The 17,689-nt window shown below is 37.4% G+C and overlaps 1 protein-coding gene across 1 annotated transcript in view; it reads right to left on the reverse strand.

The window, feature by feature from the left end:
• The window catches only part of cnpy1 (canopy FGF signaling regulator 1), a 37,176-nt gene extending 24,799 nt beyond the window's left edge, over nt 1-12,377 (reverse strand). Inside the window, exons 1-2 of the mRNA XM_028021527.1 lie at nt 12,223-12,377; nt 3,843-3,945 (exon numbers count right to left, since the gene is read on the reverse strand). Of these exons, the coding sequence (XP_027877328.1) occupies nt 3,843-3,936 (94 nt within the window). The 5' untranslated portion in view covers nt 3,937-3,945; nt 12,223-12,377. The remainder of the gene's footprint in view (nt 1-3,842; nt 3,946-12,222) is intronic.
• Nucleotides 12,378-17,689: the final 5,312 nt, after the last annotated feature.

The following is a 17,689-nucleotide window of genomic DNA, read 5'->3' on the forward strand; positions in this document are numbered from 1 at the left end:
GGTATGGAGTTGCAGACCCCTGATCTACATCTTTCTACAAACAATAAAAAGATCTAAACGTCCTCAAGAAGTACAGACTGTTTTGTCACATTTTGTAGACAGCTTCACTGTTGGATCTCCAGTTTGGTTTGTTGTCCAGGTGAACACTGGAGTATTTACAGTTATTGTTCAAGTATGCGGTGCGATGGATGGACTATTACAGCTTTTGTGGCGTCGGAATCGCGTCGTCACGGTTTTGGAGTGAACGATAGGAATGAACGAGAGAGAAAAAGAAAGACAGAATGATTCCTCAGATAATTGTAAAAATATTCTATAGAGTACTCGATTGCTAAAATATTCTTTTACAACAGCCCTAGTAAGTCTTCCACAGTGATTGAAACTTTTCTGGGGTGGGAAAAGATGGAAGATGTGATTTAGAATCCCACATAGCTGGTTTGTACAGGCCTTTAGAACTGGCTGACATAATGTGGAACTGTACTGTGGCTTTGTTCCTGTTCCCTGAGCTGCCTCTTCCTCTGACCTCTAGAGACAGGAAAGTGGGTTGGGGAGAAAATAGGAGCACCAACATCACATGATTTTGTTAAATAATGTGATAAAGCCAAAGGAGCATCCGTGACAAAGGTAAATGAAATATTTCAGGTGTGACAGAAAAGGTTGGTGGGCAAGGGATGGTGGGAGATCTGTTTGGGGATCTGGGACAGGAGAGGAGAACACAGAGTCTGTTTCAAAACTTGACCTGTTAAAGAGTGTTCAGTTCATTGGCTTTATTGATCTGGTCACATTTCTGCTTGAAACCTATGACCACCAGTGATGGCATAGTTACTTTGAATAAGTAACTTTAATCAGATTACTGATTACTCCTTGAAAAAGTAGCTTAGTTAGATTACTGACTACTTGATTTGGAGAGTAACTAAGTTACATTAAAAGTAACATTTTTAGTTACTTTCAGCAGCTGCTAACAACAACGCTCCACCTCTTGTGAAAATTACATTGATTTTTGCCAATACTTAATTACAAGTTATTTTATAATAGTAACATCAACAATATATTTCCACTTATATGGTTGAACTGAAGGGGAGATTGTTTAATGGTTACAACAGTACAAAAAAAACTTTAGTAATTTGTTCGTGTTTTTGTGTTTCTATTGTCTGGAAAACTATAAATAGGATTTTATAGTCCATCATCCAGGTTCTGCATTAGGCCCTGCTTGCTGTCAGAGCACAGCGCTCCTCCTGCCACTCCACAACTCGGATGTCCCGCTGCACAGATTTGTGACATTTATCTTAACATTAATTATTATAATGCCGTTTAGTTGCACAACTCTACAGACATCTTCATTCGTGGCTGTTTTCACGTTTATTGCGCAGTTTTTTGTAGCGCAACGTGAAGCTCGACGTCTGTCAGGTAAAATATTAACTTGACATTAACAAAGACACAACGGGACGGATCATCTGGGAAATGATGGACATGGAGAGCATGGAGAGCTAAAACTAACTGGATGTCAGACACATTCTGGGGTTTATGTCTGTTTATTTCCAAGCCCAAAAAGCGCAACCCGCGACTCATTAAATCTGCAAGCGACTTTAGAAAAACACAAGCCCAAAGCTGCTTATAATAATCAGACTTGGCGAGCAAAACTCAAAATAGTTTCTATTTTTCCAGCAACAAAATGCGCATCTCCCTCTTCCCTCCATTGTTTATGTTTCTGTCGCTGATGATACTGTTGCATAGAAACAGCGGTCGCTCCCGAAGACGTGTAGAGGAAATAAAATTAAATTACAAAAGAGAATAGTAACGCACAGTGAGTTCGATAAGTAACTGTAGTCTGACTACTGGATTTGAAATAGCAACACGTTAGATTACTTGTTGCTGAAAAAAGTGGTCTGACATCACAAGGGGCGCTGCCAGGAATCTTGGGTCCCTCCTGCGCAGCTGCTGTTACAATTTTTTGAGTCTCTTTGACCCATAAAAAGCATCACAATTTTAAAGGCTTGCAACTGCCTTGCTTTCTTTGTTTCAATACTGATAACTAGCACAATATTTACTGCTCATGACTTTAACATCCAACAATCCGCATACAGTATGCAAGTAGGTTGCTTACATTTTTTCTATTAGTTTTAGCTTACTGAAATGTCTCTCTCCATGAGCAACAATCAAAAGCAACATGGAAAATACACATAAAGCAATCCAGACTTCTCAAAAAATGCTATGTAGTTGCATTTTATTCAAGCTGCAGTATATAACTAATAAAAAAATATGTTTTCTCCATATTTGTTAAAGCTATCACCGTGACAGTTTGTTATGAGGCAGATAATCTGAGAAAACAATCAATCTCCTCCACCTCGTCCCTGAATCACTATTACTGGCTAACGTATTGCAACATTCCAGCCAAAACAACCAATCAGAACCAGGAGGAGGTTCTTAGTGCTGTCAATCAACCTCATTCACTCACTGCTAAATGTGCTAATGGTGGAGAAACAACATTTCTTTACAGGAAACCATTTATCTGCCGTCACTGGTAGCTATGCTAACTAGATTGAGCACTTACAACAGGCTATGCTAGCTGCAGCATAGCACAGAGTGAGGGGGAGGAAGGATGAGCAGCCACATGAGATTGTGATTGACAGCACTAAAACTCTCCTGCCACTGACTGGTTGTTTCTAGCACTTTGAGAAAGCAGAGGAAATAGATTTTTAACAGATTATCTCTCATTCCATAATGTCACAACATAATGACAGTTTTAACAAATATGTGAAAAAATATATATATATTTTTTTAATAAAAGTTATACTACAGTTTTAATTTCACTTAGGAGAGGCTGGTCAGGAGGGACGTGAGTTAGAGCTGCTGCTGACTGACTCATCTGTTAAGTGGTAAAAGGTACAGGGACACGTTAAATATATGAATATCTTGGAATTTTTTTCCTTAATTCTTTAAATGCTAGTGAAATGGAGGCAAACAGTCTGTAGCTAAGCTAACTGTGCTAAATGGTTGATAATCTCACACAGTCTACCCACCTCTCTTGGAGAAAAACTGGGTTATAAATTGCCACTCTTGCCTTTCTCTCTATCCCTATTTTTTTTTTTTTTTTTTGAAAACCTGATTTTATAATTTTTTGTAGTGGTGTAGTAACTGCCACAGTCGTTTGTATCTTCTACTGACTGCTGCTGAACACCGTCAAGCCCGCCAAGCAGGAACGAACCATTTCATGCAGGTCCAGGGGGGTTCAGGGCAAATATGGATGTGTGTTTTTTGGTCTGGGAGTGGGAACATTAAATTTTTACTGCTGAAAACAATCTTCGAAAACACAATATGATTAATTTTGTAACTTGACAGGGCACCAATTTTTTTTTTTATTCCTATGAACAAAAAATAAATAAATAAACTGTGGAGGGCCCCCTGTCGTTCAGGGGCCCTTTAGAATTGTCATAACCTTTCCCCCCTATACGTCGCCCCTGGACGTCACTAATGTCCACACATCTCTTTTAATCTTCTGCTGGAGCATAATCCAGGTTCTTCCTGTAGGCCTAATTGCCGTCTCTAATCTTGACTATAGGAGGCTGTTGTATACTCCTCAATAATTCATTGCAACCTTCCCTCAAGGCTGTTTTTAAAAGGTTTTTCTTCAGATTACTGGCAATCCAGAGTTTGTTTCTTGGAAAATACCTTACTATAGAGTTGGAAATTGTGTTGTTTACACAAAACTTTACATAGTCAGTCACACACTCAGTCATAACCTCCTGCCTCTTTGATGCCAATACCTGATGCAGGTTTTAATTGCCAACATGTTAAATCTCACAGAAAGTAGTGGGGGAGGGGCACATTGCATTATTGCTTCTTACCAGAACAGTAGAGGACTTTGTCCCTCTTGCTTTGGCTGCAGCTGATGAAGGTAGACAGCACCATCACATACATATGAAATATCCACGATGCCATAGTGATGCCCTGGCAATACAAAACATGATTAGAGAAAAGGACATGTGTAGGGACTGGAGCTTCAAAATGATTGCCGAGATGCTGGTCTTAGTTTCTGACCATTGAATTAGTGGTAACAGTTGAATCAGACACTGCAGGGAACTGATCAGAGGAACAACAGAAATAGCAAAAAAAAAAGACAAAAATAAACTGCTGAGACAAATTAATGTTCAAAACAGAATATCTCAGTTCAATTTCCTGTTTGAAAATAAAATCTGTGCTAGTTTAAATAATGCATTTCAATACATTAGTTACAATAGTAATATGATAATATAATATAATGGACATTCATCTTTAGAATACAGCAAAAAGTAAGGTTAATAACAGTATTTATGTGTTAGTTAGCCATGGTAACTAGTGCAGTTACCATGGCTAATTAATGTTACCATGGCTAATATCAAATTACCATTCTCCAACTGTGTATGAAGGAAACAGACTACATTGGAACGTAAGCTAACAGCTTTAGCTAAAATATGCACTGCTGCCTGTCTGTTGAATTGTAAAAAGTTTACTTTATATGTGCTTGGTGTAATACCGGGGTTCAGCTCCCGCTATGAAGGGTAACTGAGATTTCATAAATGTTAAAAAGTTTGAATCATTTCCTAACATTGATTTAGATTATCTGAGAGCTAACCTTAGAAATAAATTAACTTTTTATTTCTAAAATAAAATATTTTATTAAAATATCATTTTACTTTAGAAATAAAATAAAGTAGTATATTTTTATAATATTAAATATCCTCAACCACGTATCAAACTTTTTAAAAAATGTCCTTGTACATGCAGCTTTGATAGCTGTTTGAATAAAGTTTCCAGCAAAAAAAGTGTGAAAATTTGTTTAGTATTTAATGAGTTATTATTAATTAAATGCGTTGATACTTCATTGATGCACTGATACTTCTAAGTCAATCATTGTGCCAGACTGGTTTTGAACAAAATCTAACTGTAAACTATTTAAATAGATTAATAAAAAACAAGCAAAAACCTGGGGAAAAAAAATCCTAAAAACGTTTATACTTCTGTTTGAACTTGGGATCTCTACAATAAAAACAGAACGCTTAGCCCTGTAACATACTCAGACACTACATATATTGTCCACCAGGCCTTAAACAATGGTGAAAACTAATTTTCATTAATACGAACAGTGGAAACAGCCTTAGCACATCTAAGCTAACATCTACAATCTTCCTAATCTCCACTCTTGAGGGTACACCCATTCAGCATTAAGGAAAATGAGTGGTGCCCCAGCAGATGGTGTATCAAGTAAAATTGATTTCAGCTTTTCAAGATGCGAGATGCAAATTATAGATATGCTCAAAAGGAAATTCAACAAATAGGTGAAATACTTATATGTTGCTTTGTAATATGTCAGTCCATTGAGACCATCTGTGCACTTTTAATTTCATGAGTGGTTTTTTTGTATACAGTATTCCATAAATAATAGTTTAAAATAATAAACCATAATTCTTAAAGAATTCATTATACTGAATTTCATTGCTTGTCTTGAAATGTGGCTTATTAAAAACGTGAGATTTGGGAGTCAGGAGAGGTAGTGTTCCAGCAGATTGAGTCAGTGTCAGGTCTGTTCTTTTTCCCACAAAGGCTCTTTTGGAAGATAGTAGACATCATGACATCAAATCATTGTTTAATTAGCCTGCCAAACTCACAAGACACACCTGTTTATCAAGTCGTTGCTATAATTGCACTAAAACTTTAAAATGTTACATTGTATCCCAATTAAAACATGATGCCTATTTTCTGTGTACTCTTACATCTGTTCCTTAGTCGCATCTATTCGGCCCTGCTACTGCCTCTAGTGGCGTGGGGGTGGTAACACAACTCATCTAATTACATTACTAAATCAGAAAACCACAAAGTCTTGATTATTTATTATTAATTCTGGCATAATACTGGAACCATAAAATATTAATTCCCTCACAAAAAACATACCTTTTCATTTCCTTAAGGAAGTAGAGCAAATTAAATGAGATAAACAAAACCTGAAAGTGATTCCAGTTTCACTTGAGGGCCAACCTGTTGAAACTGTGGCAAATTTTAAATTTCTTGTGTCATTCCTTAAACACTATCTTTTAAGATGATCTAGTGATCTTGTAACCCTGTACTTAACAACCTCTAGTTAGGTAGAGGTTGGTGAGTTAAAATGTTAAAACCTAACATTCTAACTAGAGTTTTAACTCAACTCAAGTTAAAACAACATCTTAAGTCAAGTTTTAACTTTTTATCTCCTCAGTTGTTTTTTTCACATGAGCTGCAGACTAACTGACAATCTTTTAAGAAAACTTTCAATGGCAGGTAAAACAGCAGGTAAATAGTGGTAAAACCAAAAACAACTCTGTCTCAACTGTTGGCTGAAAGAACATGAAAGACGGCAAGAAATATTTTAGTAGAGAGCATCCATCCTTGTTTTTTGTCAGTTTGAACCTCTGAGCTCATGAAGGCGTTACTGTGTTCCTCTGGCAGCTAAGAACATTTATTAGAAGTAATTTATTGACAGTGCAATGATTATTCTGAACTAAATTATAACATTTACCTGTAGCTTGCTCAGTGTTTTGCTCTATTCACAAATTGTTGATAATGTGATGATATGAATATGACTTATTGTTTTATGGTTGAAGGAAAATTACCACGTTGATAAACTAAATAGTTCCATCTTATTTTTTCATATATATAAGAGTCTACTTCTTAATATACAGAATAATATACATGGCACCATAAAAACAAAAATGTGAATTTTTGCTTGTATCTGTTTAACAACCCTGGTTGTAACAACCTGGGTTATTCTTCTGTACCAAATTCATTTGTTTGTTATTGACTTTTGCTCAATTAAATTTCTTATGTATACATTGCAAATTGAATTTTTATTATAGTTGATCATGTTGCCTCCTTATTTCATTAGTTCCTCCTGTAATTGATGGAGACATATGGATATTTATAATGTATAAAAGTATTGTTTATGTCATTTAATTAGCTCTACATCCTTGAGAAAATTAAAAAATATGGTGTTTTATAAGGAAATTAGGTTTTACGGTGCCAGAAATGCCAAAATTAGTAGTAAATAATAAAAACTTTGTGGTATTCTGATTTAGTAATATAATTAGATTAGTTGTGTTACCACCCCCACACCACTAGAGGCAGTAGCAGGGCCGAAAAGATGGGAGCAGATTTAGAAGAACACCAAAGCTACAGAATGGGCTCTTTGCACCTCAGCTTCCGCATTCGGGGAAAAGCGGCTCAATCTTTTCCGATCTATTGAAAAAGGCTCTTTACACTCGGTGTTTTCAGGGCTTGTCCAAGGTAACAATTAATGATGAACATCGATCCGAAGCCCTGACAAGTAAGCTGGAGAAAAGGTTTTAAGATGTTCGCCTCGTTATACACAGATACGAAGGTGAGTTTTACTTTCTTTAAACTTTGTGGCTAACATTAGCTTTAGCTTATGCTAGACATTTTTCTTGTAAAAATGTGCTATTTAAGTATCTAAACATTTTTCATCCATTCATTAACAGACAATGTTTTTACCTTATGTTCAAGTATATTACGTGTGTTTATTGTCGTTAGTGTCAGAGACCAAGTAACGGGGATTTTACGGTTCAGGCTTTTTGCTTCTGAAGCCTGAGGAACAACAAGCCCATAGCTTAACAGTAGAGCAGCTCTGGTGTCAGAGTTCTAGTTCAGCTGACTGTTCAGGTTCAAAGTTGTTGCTTTTAGAAAAATGTGGTCCTGTTCCTTAAGGTCTCTGTGTTATTTCGCTTTATTAGTTTTGCATGCTTCTTGTGAAGCAGGACGGTGTTTACAGCAGTGTGTATCAGTTGCTCGGCTGTCAGGCTCTGGTCTGTTCTCTAGTTCCCATAAACTCTCTCTTTCAGGCTGAATACAGAAGTGAGTCCATGGAAATAACACAGGAGGCTCCTTTACCTTCTTCTTTAGGCTGAAGAAGTTGATCCGGAGTGAAGTGAAGGCTGTAAACTTTGCTGTGCGGCGTTAGCTTTAACTGGTAGCGACGAATATTTACAAGCCACTGTCTTCTTAATTCAGGACCGCTTGGAAATCCATGAGATCCTTCAATGTGTGCAGCAAGATGTTGGAGACCTTTTATCACAGTGTTGTTGCCGGCGCCATCTTCTTTGCTGCTGTGTGTTGGGGAAGCAGCATCAGAGCCAGTGACTCTAATAGACCAGACAAAATCATCAGGAAAGCTGGCTCTGTACTGGGACTAAGGCTGGAGTCCCTGGAAACTGTGGTGGAGAGGAGGACACTGAAGAAGGTTCTGTCTATTATGGACAATAAACAGCACCCTCTCCACCACATAGTGGACAGACAGCGGAGCACCTTCTCACATAGACTGCTCCAGCTCCACTGTCGTAGGGACAGATACAAGAAATCCTTCCTGCCACATGCCATCTCACTGTATAATAAAAGCTAAATCATTGTTCTGCACTAATCAGTCCAATTTTGCACAACTGCACTGTGGCACACTGCTGTACATATATTTACATATACATACTATATCTGCATTTTTTAAAATCTTTGCAAGGACTGCTCTAAGTTGCTTTTTATACTGACAGCATGTTATTTTTTATTTTTATCTTGTCTACAATTGCTACTCAGTGGTGGTTGTTGTGTGTCTTGTCTCTATGCTATAACTGCGAAATAATTTCCCTGCTGGGATGAATAAAGTAATTCTATTCTATTCTATTCTATATTCTATTCTATGAAAACTTAAAAGCCCATTATATTAGGAAGACAGCAATGTTCATAGTATTGTTTTATTTGCGTCTGAAATAAGACTTTGTCTTTTCTAGCTGTCATGGTAACTCAAAGCGGAAAAAAGAGAGCCGCATTTGCGCATGCGGTTGTGACGTCAGCGCGGCAGGTGCAAAGAGCCCATTTGTTAAAAACTGTGAGCTGTTCTGAAGTAAATAAAAGAGAGAAGTTCAAATACATGCTGAGAGTGAAAATCCTTTCTAAAGGTGAAGATATCATTGATTTCAAAAGAAAATAAAAATGGGAGGCCGCGGATAATATAGGAAATGGCGCCCCCTTCACTTCCAGAGTGCAATGATCCCATTTTAAAATAAGACTGTTCCGTCCCCGCCCCTTTACTGCTTCTCGGTAAAGCAGCACACAACTACCAGCACTCACCCCGATTAGCATCACTGTTATAAAACTAAACAAATAACCCAAAAAATAATTCAAGTCTTCGAGCTAGCGGTGCAAGACGCTGGTTCTGCTCTGGCTGTTGAACTGCAGCTACTCGCTACTAGTAGTAATATTTCACAGACGGAGCGCCGCTCAACCTCCACCCAGCAGTGGACTCTCACACCAAACAGCTGCTTAATGCTGGAGCATGTAACTTAAACAAAACGATTTTAGATATGTATTAAAACTTTCGATGTCCTAATATAAGAGAGAAAATCTTTGAAACAATCGACCTCCTCTGCCTCCTCTTGTTCTGCAGAATTACTCAGCTCGGTCAGAACCAACCAATCAGAACCAGCATTAATCAGCTAGCTGCTCTCTGGAAGTTTTGATTTATTAACTCAGGATTGTTTATTTTGATGCAATCTGTTTGACTTTGAATAAATGTTTCCTTTATTACTTGACATTATTTGATATATTTGTTTCATGATAAATGTTGAGATTTATTTGACTAATAATTTATGGTACTGAGAGCCTTACTGTTAAATATTGTTTTACTGACTGCAGATTTTTCAGTTGTTCTTTTGACTGAATAGCTGTTGTATATTGCCTGCAAGTATTTTGCATGTTTATGTCTAAATTAGGTGAATTTATTGCCAGATCATTTTTAAATTTTGGCAGATCACTTGGTATCATTTATACCTAAAGTGAAAAATTTACAGTAAATCCAGGCAATCATCAAAGATTGGTGATACATTAGATACATTTTCTCTAGACTTTGTGTCTTCATATGTGCACTTGGTCTATACCAGGGGTGGGCTACTCCAGGCCTCGAGGGTCAGTCTCCTGCAAATTTTAGATGTGTCTCTACTTCAACACACCTGAGTCAAATAATGAGGTCGTTAGCAGGACTCTGGAGAACCTGACTGTTCTTAGGAGGTGATTCAGCTGTTGGATTCAAGTGTGATCAGGGAGACATCTAAGAGTTGCAGGACACCAGCATTTGAGGACCAGGATTGCCCACCCCTGGTCTATACCATTTCAACAATTTTACAATCTCCTCTAAGAAGGAAATAGATTATGTTCAACCTATGAAGGAAATCAACAAATCATATTTAATTGTCAGTTTGTTCAGTGGTCCCCAACCCTGGTCCTCAGGGACCACTGTCCTGCATGTTTTTGATGAGTCCAGTCTCCAGCACAACTGGTTCATATTTACCTCCTTTGCATTTCTGCAATTGCTATAGAAGCCAGTTAATCATTTAACCCAGGTGTGCAGCAGCAGGGGAACACCTAAAACATGAGGACCAGGGTTGGGGACCACTGAGTTAGTTTATTAGTTTGTTATTTATTTATTCATGTAATGAAGAATATGAAGGGAAAATAAAAGCAAAACAATGCCAATGACAGCAATATTTAACTAGGGGGTTTCCTCCAGCATATTATAGGCATGGTGGGCCACCAGGCTTTACTTGCCTCCCCACCAGGCTTAGCATTGTTTACTTAAAATGCTTTTTTTATACACCTGCAACAGTGATAGCAAAGACTGATTAAACTAGGTTTTTATGAGATAAAACATAAGTAAACAGGCAGTTATCTATTTAAAAAGATAATGGCATCTGATTTATACATACAGAAGCTACAGAAAGACTAGTTGTATTTTCTTTTGAAAATTTCCAGTCAACTTCACATTTTTTAACACAAAAACACAGTATGGCAACAGGTGGACAGGCAAAAACTCTTAAATATACTATGCAAAGAGTCATTACAGATTTTGGATTTTCCTCAACATAGAATTAGATGAAGATCAGGTTGACAATTCTAGTTAATAATTTGATTTCATTATGTAGTAGAATTTCAAAGTATGGAAATGTATAAACTGGAATCTTAGTCAAATGTTCATATTTAACAAAACCAATGAATAGTAAAACTACTTAAATTACTCATATCATTTAGATGATAATGTCAAGACCTTTAACAGTAAAAAGCTAATTAAATTACATTGGAGTTATTTTTTAAGACCAGATGGGTATAATCTGTACACAATTTATAGTGGTAGAATTGAGAATATTCCAGGCACATAGTTTACATTTTATAGCACAAACAAACATTATTCTTACAAAATGCTGTATTTTAAACATGACTTAAAAGAAATTTAACTTTGCAATTTAACGCCTTGAAATCAGTCTCTGTCTCTTTAAGAAGCTCTTGCTCTTTCAACACGCACCTTCAGTATGTCATCACAACAAGTTTGTTCCAGCATTTCACTAAGTAGTTTGTATAATGAGCTCAGCAGATGCACAGTTCCACCAGGTATTTGCTAATTGCTGCTCCTAGTCTAAAGGAGCTGAGTGTGCTGATTTATACATCACCCACTACCTTGGTGGCTGTTTTTACAACATGTGACTGGTATAAACATAATAGTGTTTATGTGGAAAGGTAAAGACATGAACCTGAACAACAAACAACATCCGCAGATCTGTTGAATATGCGAGATCACAGACTATTAATTAAATTATATGGAGTAACATTTTATTCATGAAGAAAAGGACAGATTATTTATCTCAAAACGTTATCCTTGGGGAAAACAACAGTTTCCTCAGTTTAGGAAACAAATTTCTCACACTCCGCTTCGTCGTGCTTCTCCCCGGGTTATCCCCCGGCTGATTGGTAAGGAATGCGTCTCCTCACTCAGGTGTTTCCTTGGACTCATTTCTAGACTTAATCTTTTTATTATTTCCGCACAACGCACTGTAACAGTTTTGTTGTTGTTGTTTGTTTGTTTTTTGTCAAATAAACACTAAATTATTCTTACACGTTCATTCTGTAAATTTATTTATTTTGAGACTGATACAGGTTTTAAGCTGGGAACTTTAGCTGAAGTGAACTAAAAATGAGATTCCTTGTGGTGAAATCGGGTTGCTTCAAAAGCGAAGTATGAGCCGAACTCTGGGCTGCTTTAATTCAAACTGTAAAATATTGTACTATTGCGTGGTAGGTGGAAGAAGCGTTGCTGATACAGAATATTCATCTAAATGAACTGGTTTCTTTGCGGAGCTCGGCAGTATTAGATATGGCTGCTCTTACCTGACCAGAGAACCAACCAGCAGCTTCCAGGGGTCGGGCTGTAACTCCGACTCACAACACAAACGGTCCCGGTTTCAGATCCTACTGTCAGCCCTCCTGTACATGCTTCCATGAACTTAAGTGACACGTTAGGCTCTGGAGAACTCACGCTAGCATAAAGCGTTTAATGTTCTGGTGATGTATTTCAAAGTAAAGTTTCTCTATCCTAAATTATCTCTTTCGGGCATGACACTACATATTCTTCATGCATACACAACAGAACAATAGTAGTTACTTGAGAAGATTTGCATTACAGTACTCCCATGAGTTGTATTTTCATTTTAAATGCAAGGTGGGCTTTTATTTTGACCTCACTTCCGTTCTTATTTCATTGCATGTATTCTTAATTGACTTCTGGCATTTACGTACGTGCCACACTGTAGAGAAGCCACGTTCAGCCGAGCATCCAATCATATTTCAGAGTTTGATCAATGAGGCATGTTAGTTTATTTTCATAATTTATTTATTTCAGGATCTGTTTTTCTTTTTCTCAGTAAACAGGAACAGTACCAAAGCCTTTAATATCTTTAGTGCTACTTTCTTTGCAGATCATTTTGTTTATAATATTTGGTGCTTTGCTACTTACATTTTTTTCCTATAGGGCTTTATTTTGGAAAGTGTTGAATTTCCATTCCCTGACTTATAAAAATAGAGTCTAAGTTTTATCAGATGACAGTCCTCAAGTGTATGGAAAAAAGACATCTTATGGAAAATAAGCCACATGCTGTCATGTTCCTTGTTTTCAGTTTAGACAAAAGTGATATCTTCCAGCCAATACCTGAGTGGCCGTTTTTATAACAGGTGAGATTATTCTCTCTGTCCAGGACGGCACAGCCTATTGAGCACCTCAAGCACTTGAAAAAATACTAACACTCGCAGAGGAGCCTTTAGATACCAACAGATAAGAATTATAATTTTTTTGAAATACAAACGTTACATGAATACATCATTACACCAACACACACTCCACCTCCCCAGCCCACAACTTTGGTCCCAGCCTGAATTTGTGCAGCTTTCACACTAGAAGTTGGCAAGACAAATTTTGAAAAGTGCATTGTACAAAAAAGTTCAGATATATAATATCGTACATATGCATGTGGCTGCGCACTTTTCCTTTGCACATTCTAATTTGGGTGAAATAAAGCACAGCTACTAGCATCGTTTGGACCGCCTTGTCGCCTCCCATAAATATAAATCAGCATGAAAACTAATCGGTGGTAAAAATCTGGCACAAAAACTGATGTATTGTATCCCCAGCTATCAAGACATAAAGGGATTTAAACCCAAGGGGGAAAACATTAACATCAAAGTAAGGGTCTTAACCAAAAGTTATAGAGAGCAACACACAAAAAAAGACTTAATGGAGACAGTTTCATGACCCAAAAATGTAAACAGAAAACACAACCTGACATGTTAGTAAACATGGGAAGGGGAGGTAGACATGGAGCAACAGGGAAATTGAGCTTTTCTAATATTATTAACTTGTTTTCACAGGTGACATTTAATGGAATCTTTCTTTCATGTCTTATCATGGCTGTATCAGAAAGAGAAACATTTATGTTGAGGAGGGGGGTTGTTTCCCCCCTCCTCAACAACAAATTTTCCCCGCTCATGTCACCCTTCTCCTGTCACTTTCACAGCATGACTGCTTTAAAGCATGTGTGACAGGGGTCTCCTCTAGTGGGCAAACCTCCAAAAGCATCAATTCAAGGTGTCATGTGGCGTCACTGGCTGAGTAAATCAATCCTGACAATCAGTTGCGAGGCTTTAATTTAGGTTCTCTGATGTTTAAGTAGACTGCCATTTTGTCTGTAGAAGACTTTTATTGATTGTTGCTTCATGACATTTATACTCTAAATGCAGTGTTTAACAGATACGCAGAATAGTGCAGTAAAAGCAAAGCAATAATATGTAAAACTTGAAAACTATGTTTTATGTTCTATGTAATGTTGAAGTTTCCTGGGGCCTCACATATGAAGTGTGCGTACGCACAAAACATGTGTGGCACCATATTTTACTCCATTCAGTGTTATTTAACTCAAGGAGCATCAAACCCAATGTCTTTTCATACTTTTTATTTTTTAAAGAAGGAGCCGTGCATCAATAGTGCGGCTGTAGGTGGAGCTGCTGACAAGTTGAGGTATGCCAGCTTTGTGAATGCGCCATCATGAACAGAAAGCATCTCCATTTTGTAAATGTGCAACTTATATGCACAAAAGTGCCTAATAAATGTAGTGGCACGTCGGCCTGGTTCAACACGATTCCTCTATTTGGAATTCCATATTCCCATTTCCCCGCAAAGGACTCTGACACGCTGTCTGTTTTGAAATTCCAGCTGAACACTCTGTTGCTCAAACAAGCATTTCTACTTGGATTAATCAACACTCTCTTATTTCCTTTTTTTAATTTAGATTTTTTTTCCTGTAAAATTTATTATTATTGTTATTTAAATTTTTTATGAAGTGACCTTATGTGGCGTGAAAGACGCCATTTTAAAGAAAGAAGGCATGTTCAGAGGACAGGGCGGCGGAGGGGCCTTCAGCCCCTACCCTGATGCTCCAAGTGCCCTTTTTTGAGGTTCTTTTTTTTCATAATTTTTATCTGTGTGTCAGGAGTCCTGCTTGTGTCCCTCAACAATAGTATTTATCTAAAATAATAATTTAGCAAAATAAGTTAGTATGGCTGCCCTCAGTCTAAAAATGAGGATTCTTACTGCCTCTGTTGTTAAGACACTGGGCCCATATTAAGGAGGGCAGGGGACCTGGGGGTGATGACAGAAGCACCCCTGCTGTGGAGGACACTCCTGCAAAACATCCTGTAAACTCACAATCAATTAAAATCAGAAGACATGAAGCAGTACTTATGCTCAACAAATGTAACAATTATTTGAATAGTGAATAAAAATGAGAAGAGAAAAAACAACATTGTAATAGCCAGTGTTTCTTTCCATATTTTGTAGCATTATTTGTGGGTTTAAAAAAGGGGTCCATTCACAGAAGCTACTGCTCATTGGGCCATGGCATGGAAATGTTAGGGACCACCTGCTCTCTTCAACATAACTTTGGTTTATCCAATGAGTGTGGGCAACCTCAAGACATTGTTACATAAGTACAACCAAATTTGTTGGTTTTGTACCTTCTCAAAGAGTGTGCTGTCCTCTCAGAGGAATCCTCTGTATCTAGTGACCTTCACTTCCTGTTTGAATTGACTGTGAAATGCTCCATCAACTGACTGCAACTCTTTTGCTAAATCCATGACACTTCTTATAATCTTTGCTGAATAAACAGAACACCCATCACTGTGTACCAGACTAGGTCCAAATCAGACCACTGGTACTCTGCGCTTAACTTGGTGCTTCACCATTTTTTTTCAATGAATATGAATAAATGCGGTTACATTTTAACAGCTCAGGAAGATCATCAAGTTCAGGCTTCCACAAATTGAAGCACAGTAGATTAATATACTTTAATCATTTAAGTTATTTCCTGATATTTGTTGGTTTTATAATATCTGCCCAGAACATGAGCTTAATCTCAAATGAATAAGAAAATTACAGACTAAATTATTATTTATTTTGCCATAATTGTGATTTTCATTTTTTCTGAAAGCCTCTGAATGTATGAACTTCAGCCTAAAAGAACAAAACAAAGAAGTAACTTTTGTTGTAGCATGAGGTTTTATCCATAACATGACCTTGATCTTACGTTTCCTTTTTCCATCACATTTTCTTTCTCCACACTCCACCATCTATTGAGCAAAGGCTATTATAATTTTAGCTGTATATTATAATTTTAAATGCCCTAATTAAACCATGGTGTTTCATCATTTTAATCGAATGCTGCTGATTGAATTTGAGTGACAGTAACTACCATTGTCTGTTAAACCCTGGGGAAGTTTTCTATTAGGCATTTTCAGCCTTCATCCCCTTTATTATGGCTATTTCAAGTTATTATTGCTTTTTCAGTTAATATACTTTGCTCAAATGTAAAGTTATCCCATTATGTTCTGATGATATTGGATTCAAAACAAATTTTACCATCATTGTGTTTGAGTGAACTTGGTCCAGCACAGTGAATTTCTCTATGTCCAAACCAAAAGGACAAAAATGTTGCTGTGCTCCCTTTAAAATGGTGGATTCCACCACTTTTTAACAATCAAAGGCTTTCAGATTTACAAATGTACAAAAGAGGAATACTTCAGAGCAAAACTAAATGCAGCAGTATCACAATCCACTTCAAGATTGATTGAGATAAAACAAGTAAATTGTTTATTGCAATTTTAGTCAAAGTCATGAATAAATTCTGGTCAACTAAAAAGATGCAAGTGTTTCAATCTTGTCAGAGTCTTAGTTTAAGCTTGAGGGAGCAAAGGTCACTTGGGAGCAATCATCTCTGGCTGACTCCCACTGAAACGGTGGCCATACAATGCTGATCCTTCTCACTGAGGAAAACAATGGATGAGTAGCTGGATAGAGTGTGGTCAGAAAAAAATCCTGAATGATCAGAATCGGTGATCACCAAAACTCTTGGTGACATGAAATCGAGGAAAACAACAGCAAAACTCTGGGATAAGTATTGGCATTTCCACACAATGTGAAGAGAACGCCAGTGATTGAGAATGAACAGCAGCAACCATAAGAAAACCACTTATCAGTGATCAGTGGCAAACTGGAAAAAATGCCTTTAATCTGAAAGGGAGCATAAAGATTGGACTCTAGAGCGATGGAAGAAGTTCATGTGGTCTGATGAGTCCAGATTTGCCCTTTTCCAGAGTGACGGGCGCATCAGGGTAAGAAGAGAAGCAGAAGAAGTGATGCTCCCATCATGCCTCAGGCACTCTGTGGGGCAGCCCTAAGATCTGAGGTTGCTGCTGCTGGTCAGAATCTCCCATCATCAATACAAGAGTTAATTCAACACTGGATGGCAACAAATCTGGGGTCATTGCAGAAACTTATGGAAGCAACTCCACAGCAAGTACTGTAAGTGCTTTACTCTAAGTTAAAGGTGGTCCAGCGAAATATTATTGTGTAACTTTTTTATTTGTTTTTTTTTATTTGGTGGTGACCTTTTTTTGGTCAGTGTGTGTGTGTGTGTCTCTTGGTGATGTTATAGCTGACCATATTATAGAGAGATGCTGTCATTGGTACCTCCTTTATATTCTGTTACATTTTGTCACAGCAACCAACTGAAAGCCTCCTTACTCATCCTGAAGGTTGTTTCTCATCTCATTTCTTTGATCGTTCATTCCTACAGTGCTTAATTACCTCATAAATTACCAGATGTCAAGCAGGCTATACACTCTCACGCACACAGGTGTTAAAACACAATTTAATGGTGAACCATGGTTAACTGACCATGGAGAGCAATCTATTGGTGCAAAGAGTTGACCAATTGAGTGAAGGTATTAAATAGAGGTGCTTTTTGACATC

Source organism: Xiphophorus couchianus, chromosome 6 (genome assembly GCF_001444195.1).
Source record: "Xiphophorus couchianus chromosome 6, X_couchianus-1.0, whole genome shotgun sequence".
Classification (NCBI taxonomy): Eukaryota; Metazoa; Chordata; class Actinopteri; order Cyprinodontiformes; family Poeciliidae; genus Xiphophorus; species Xiphophorus couchianus.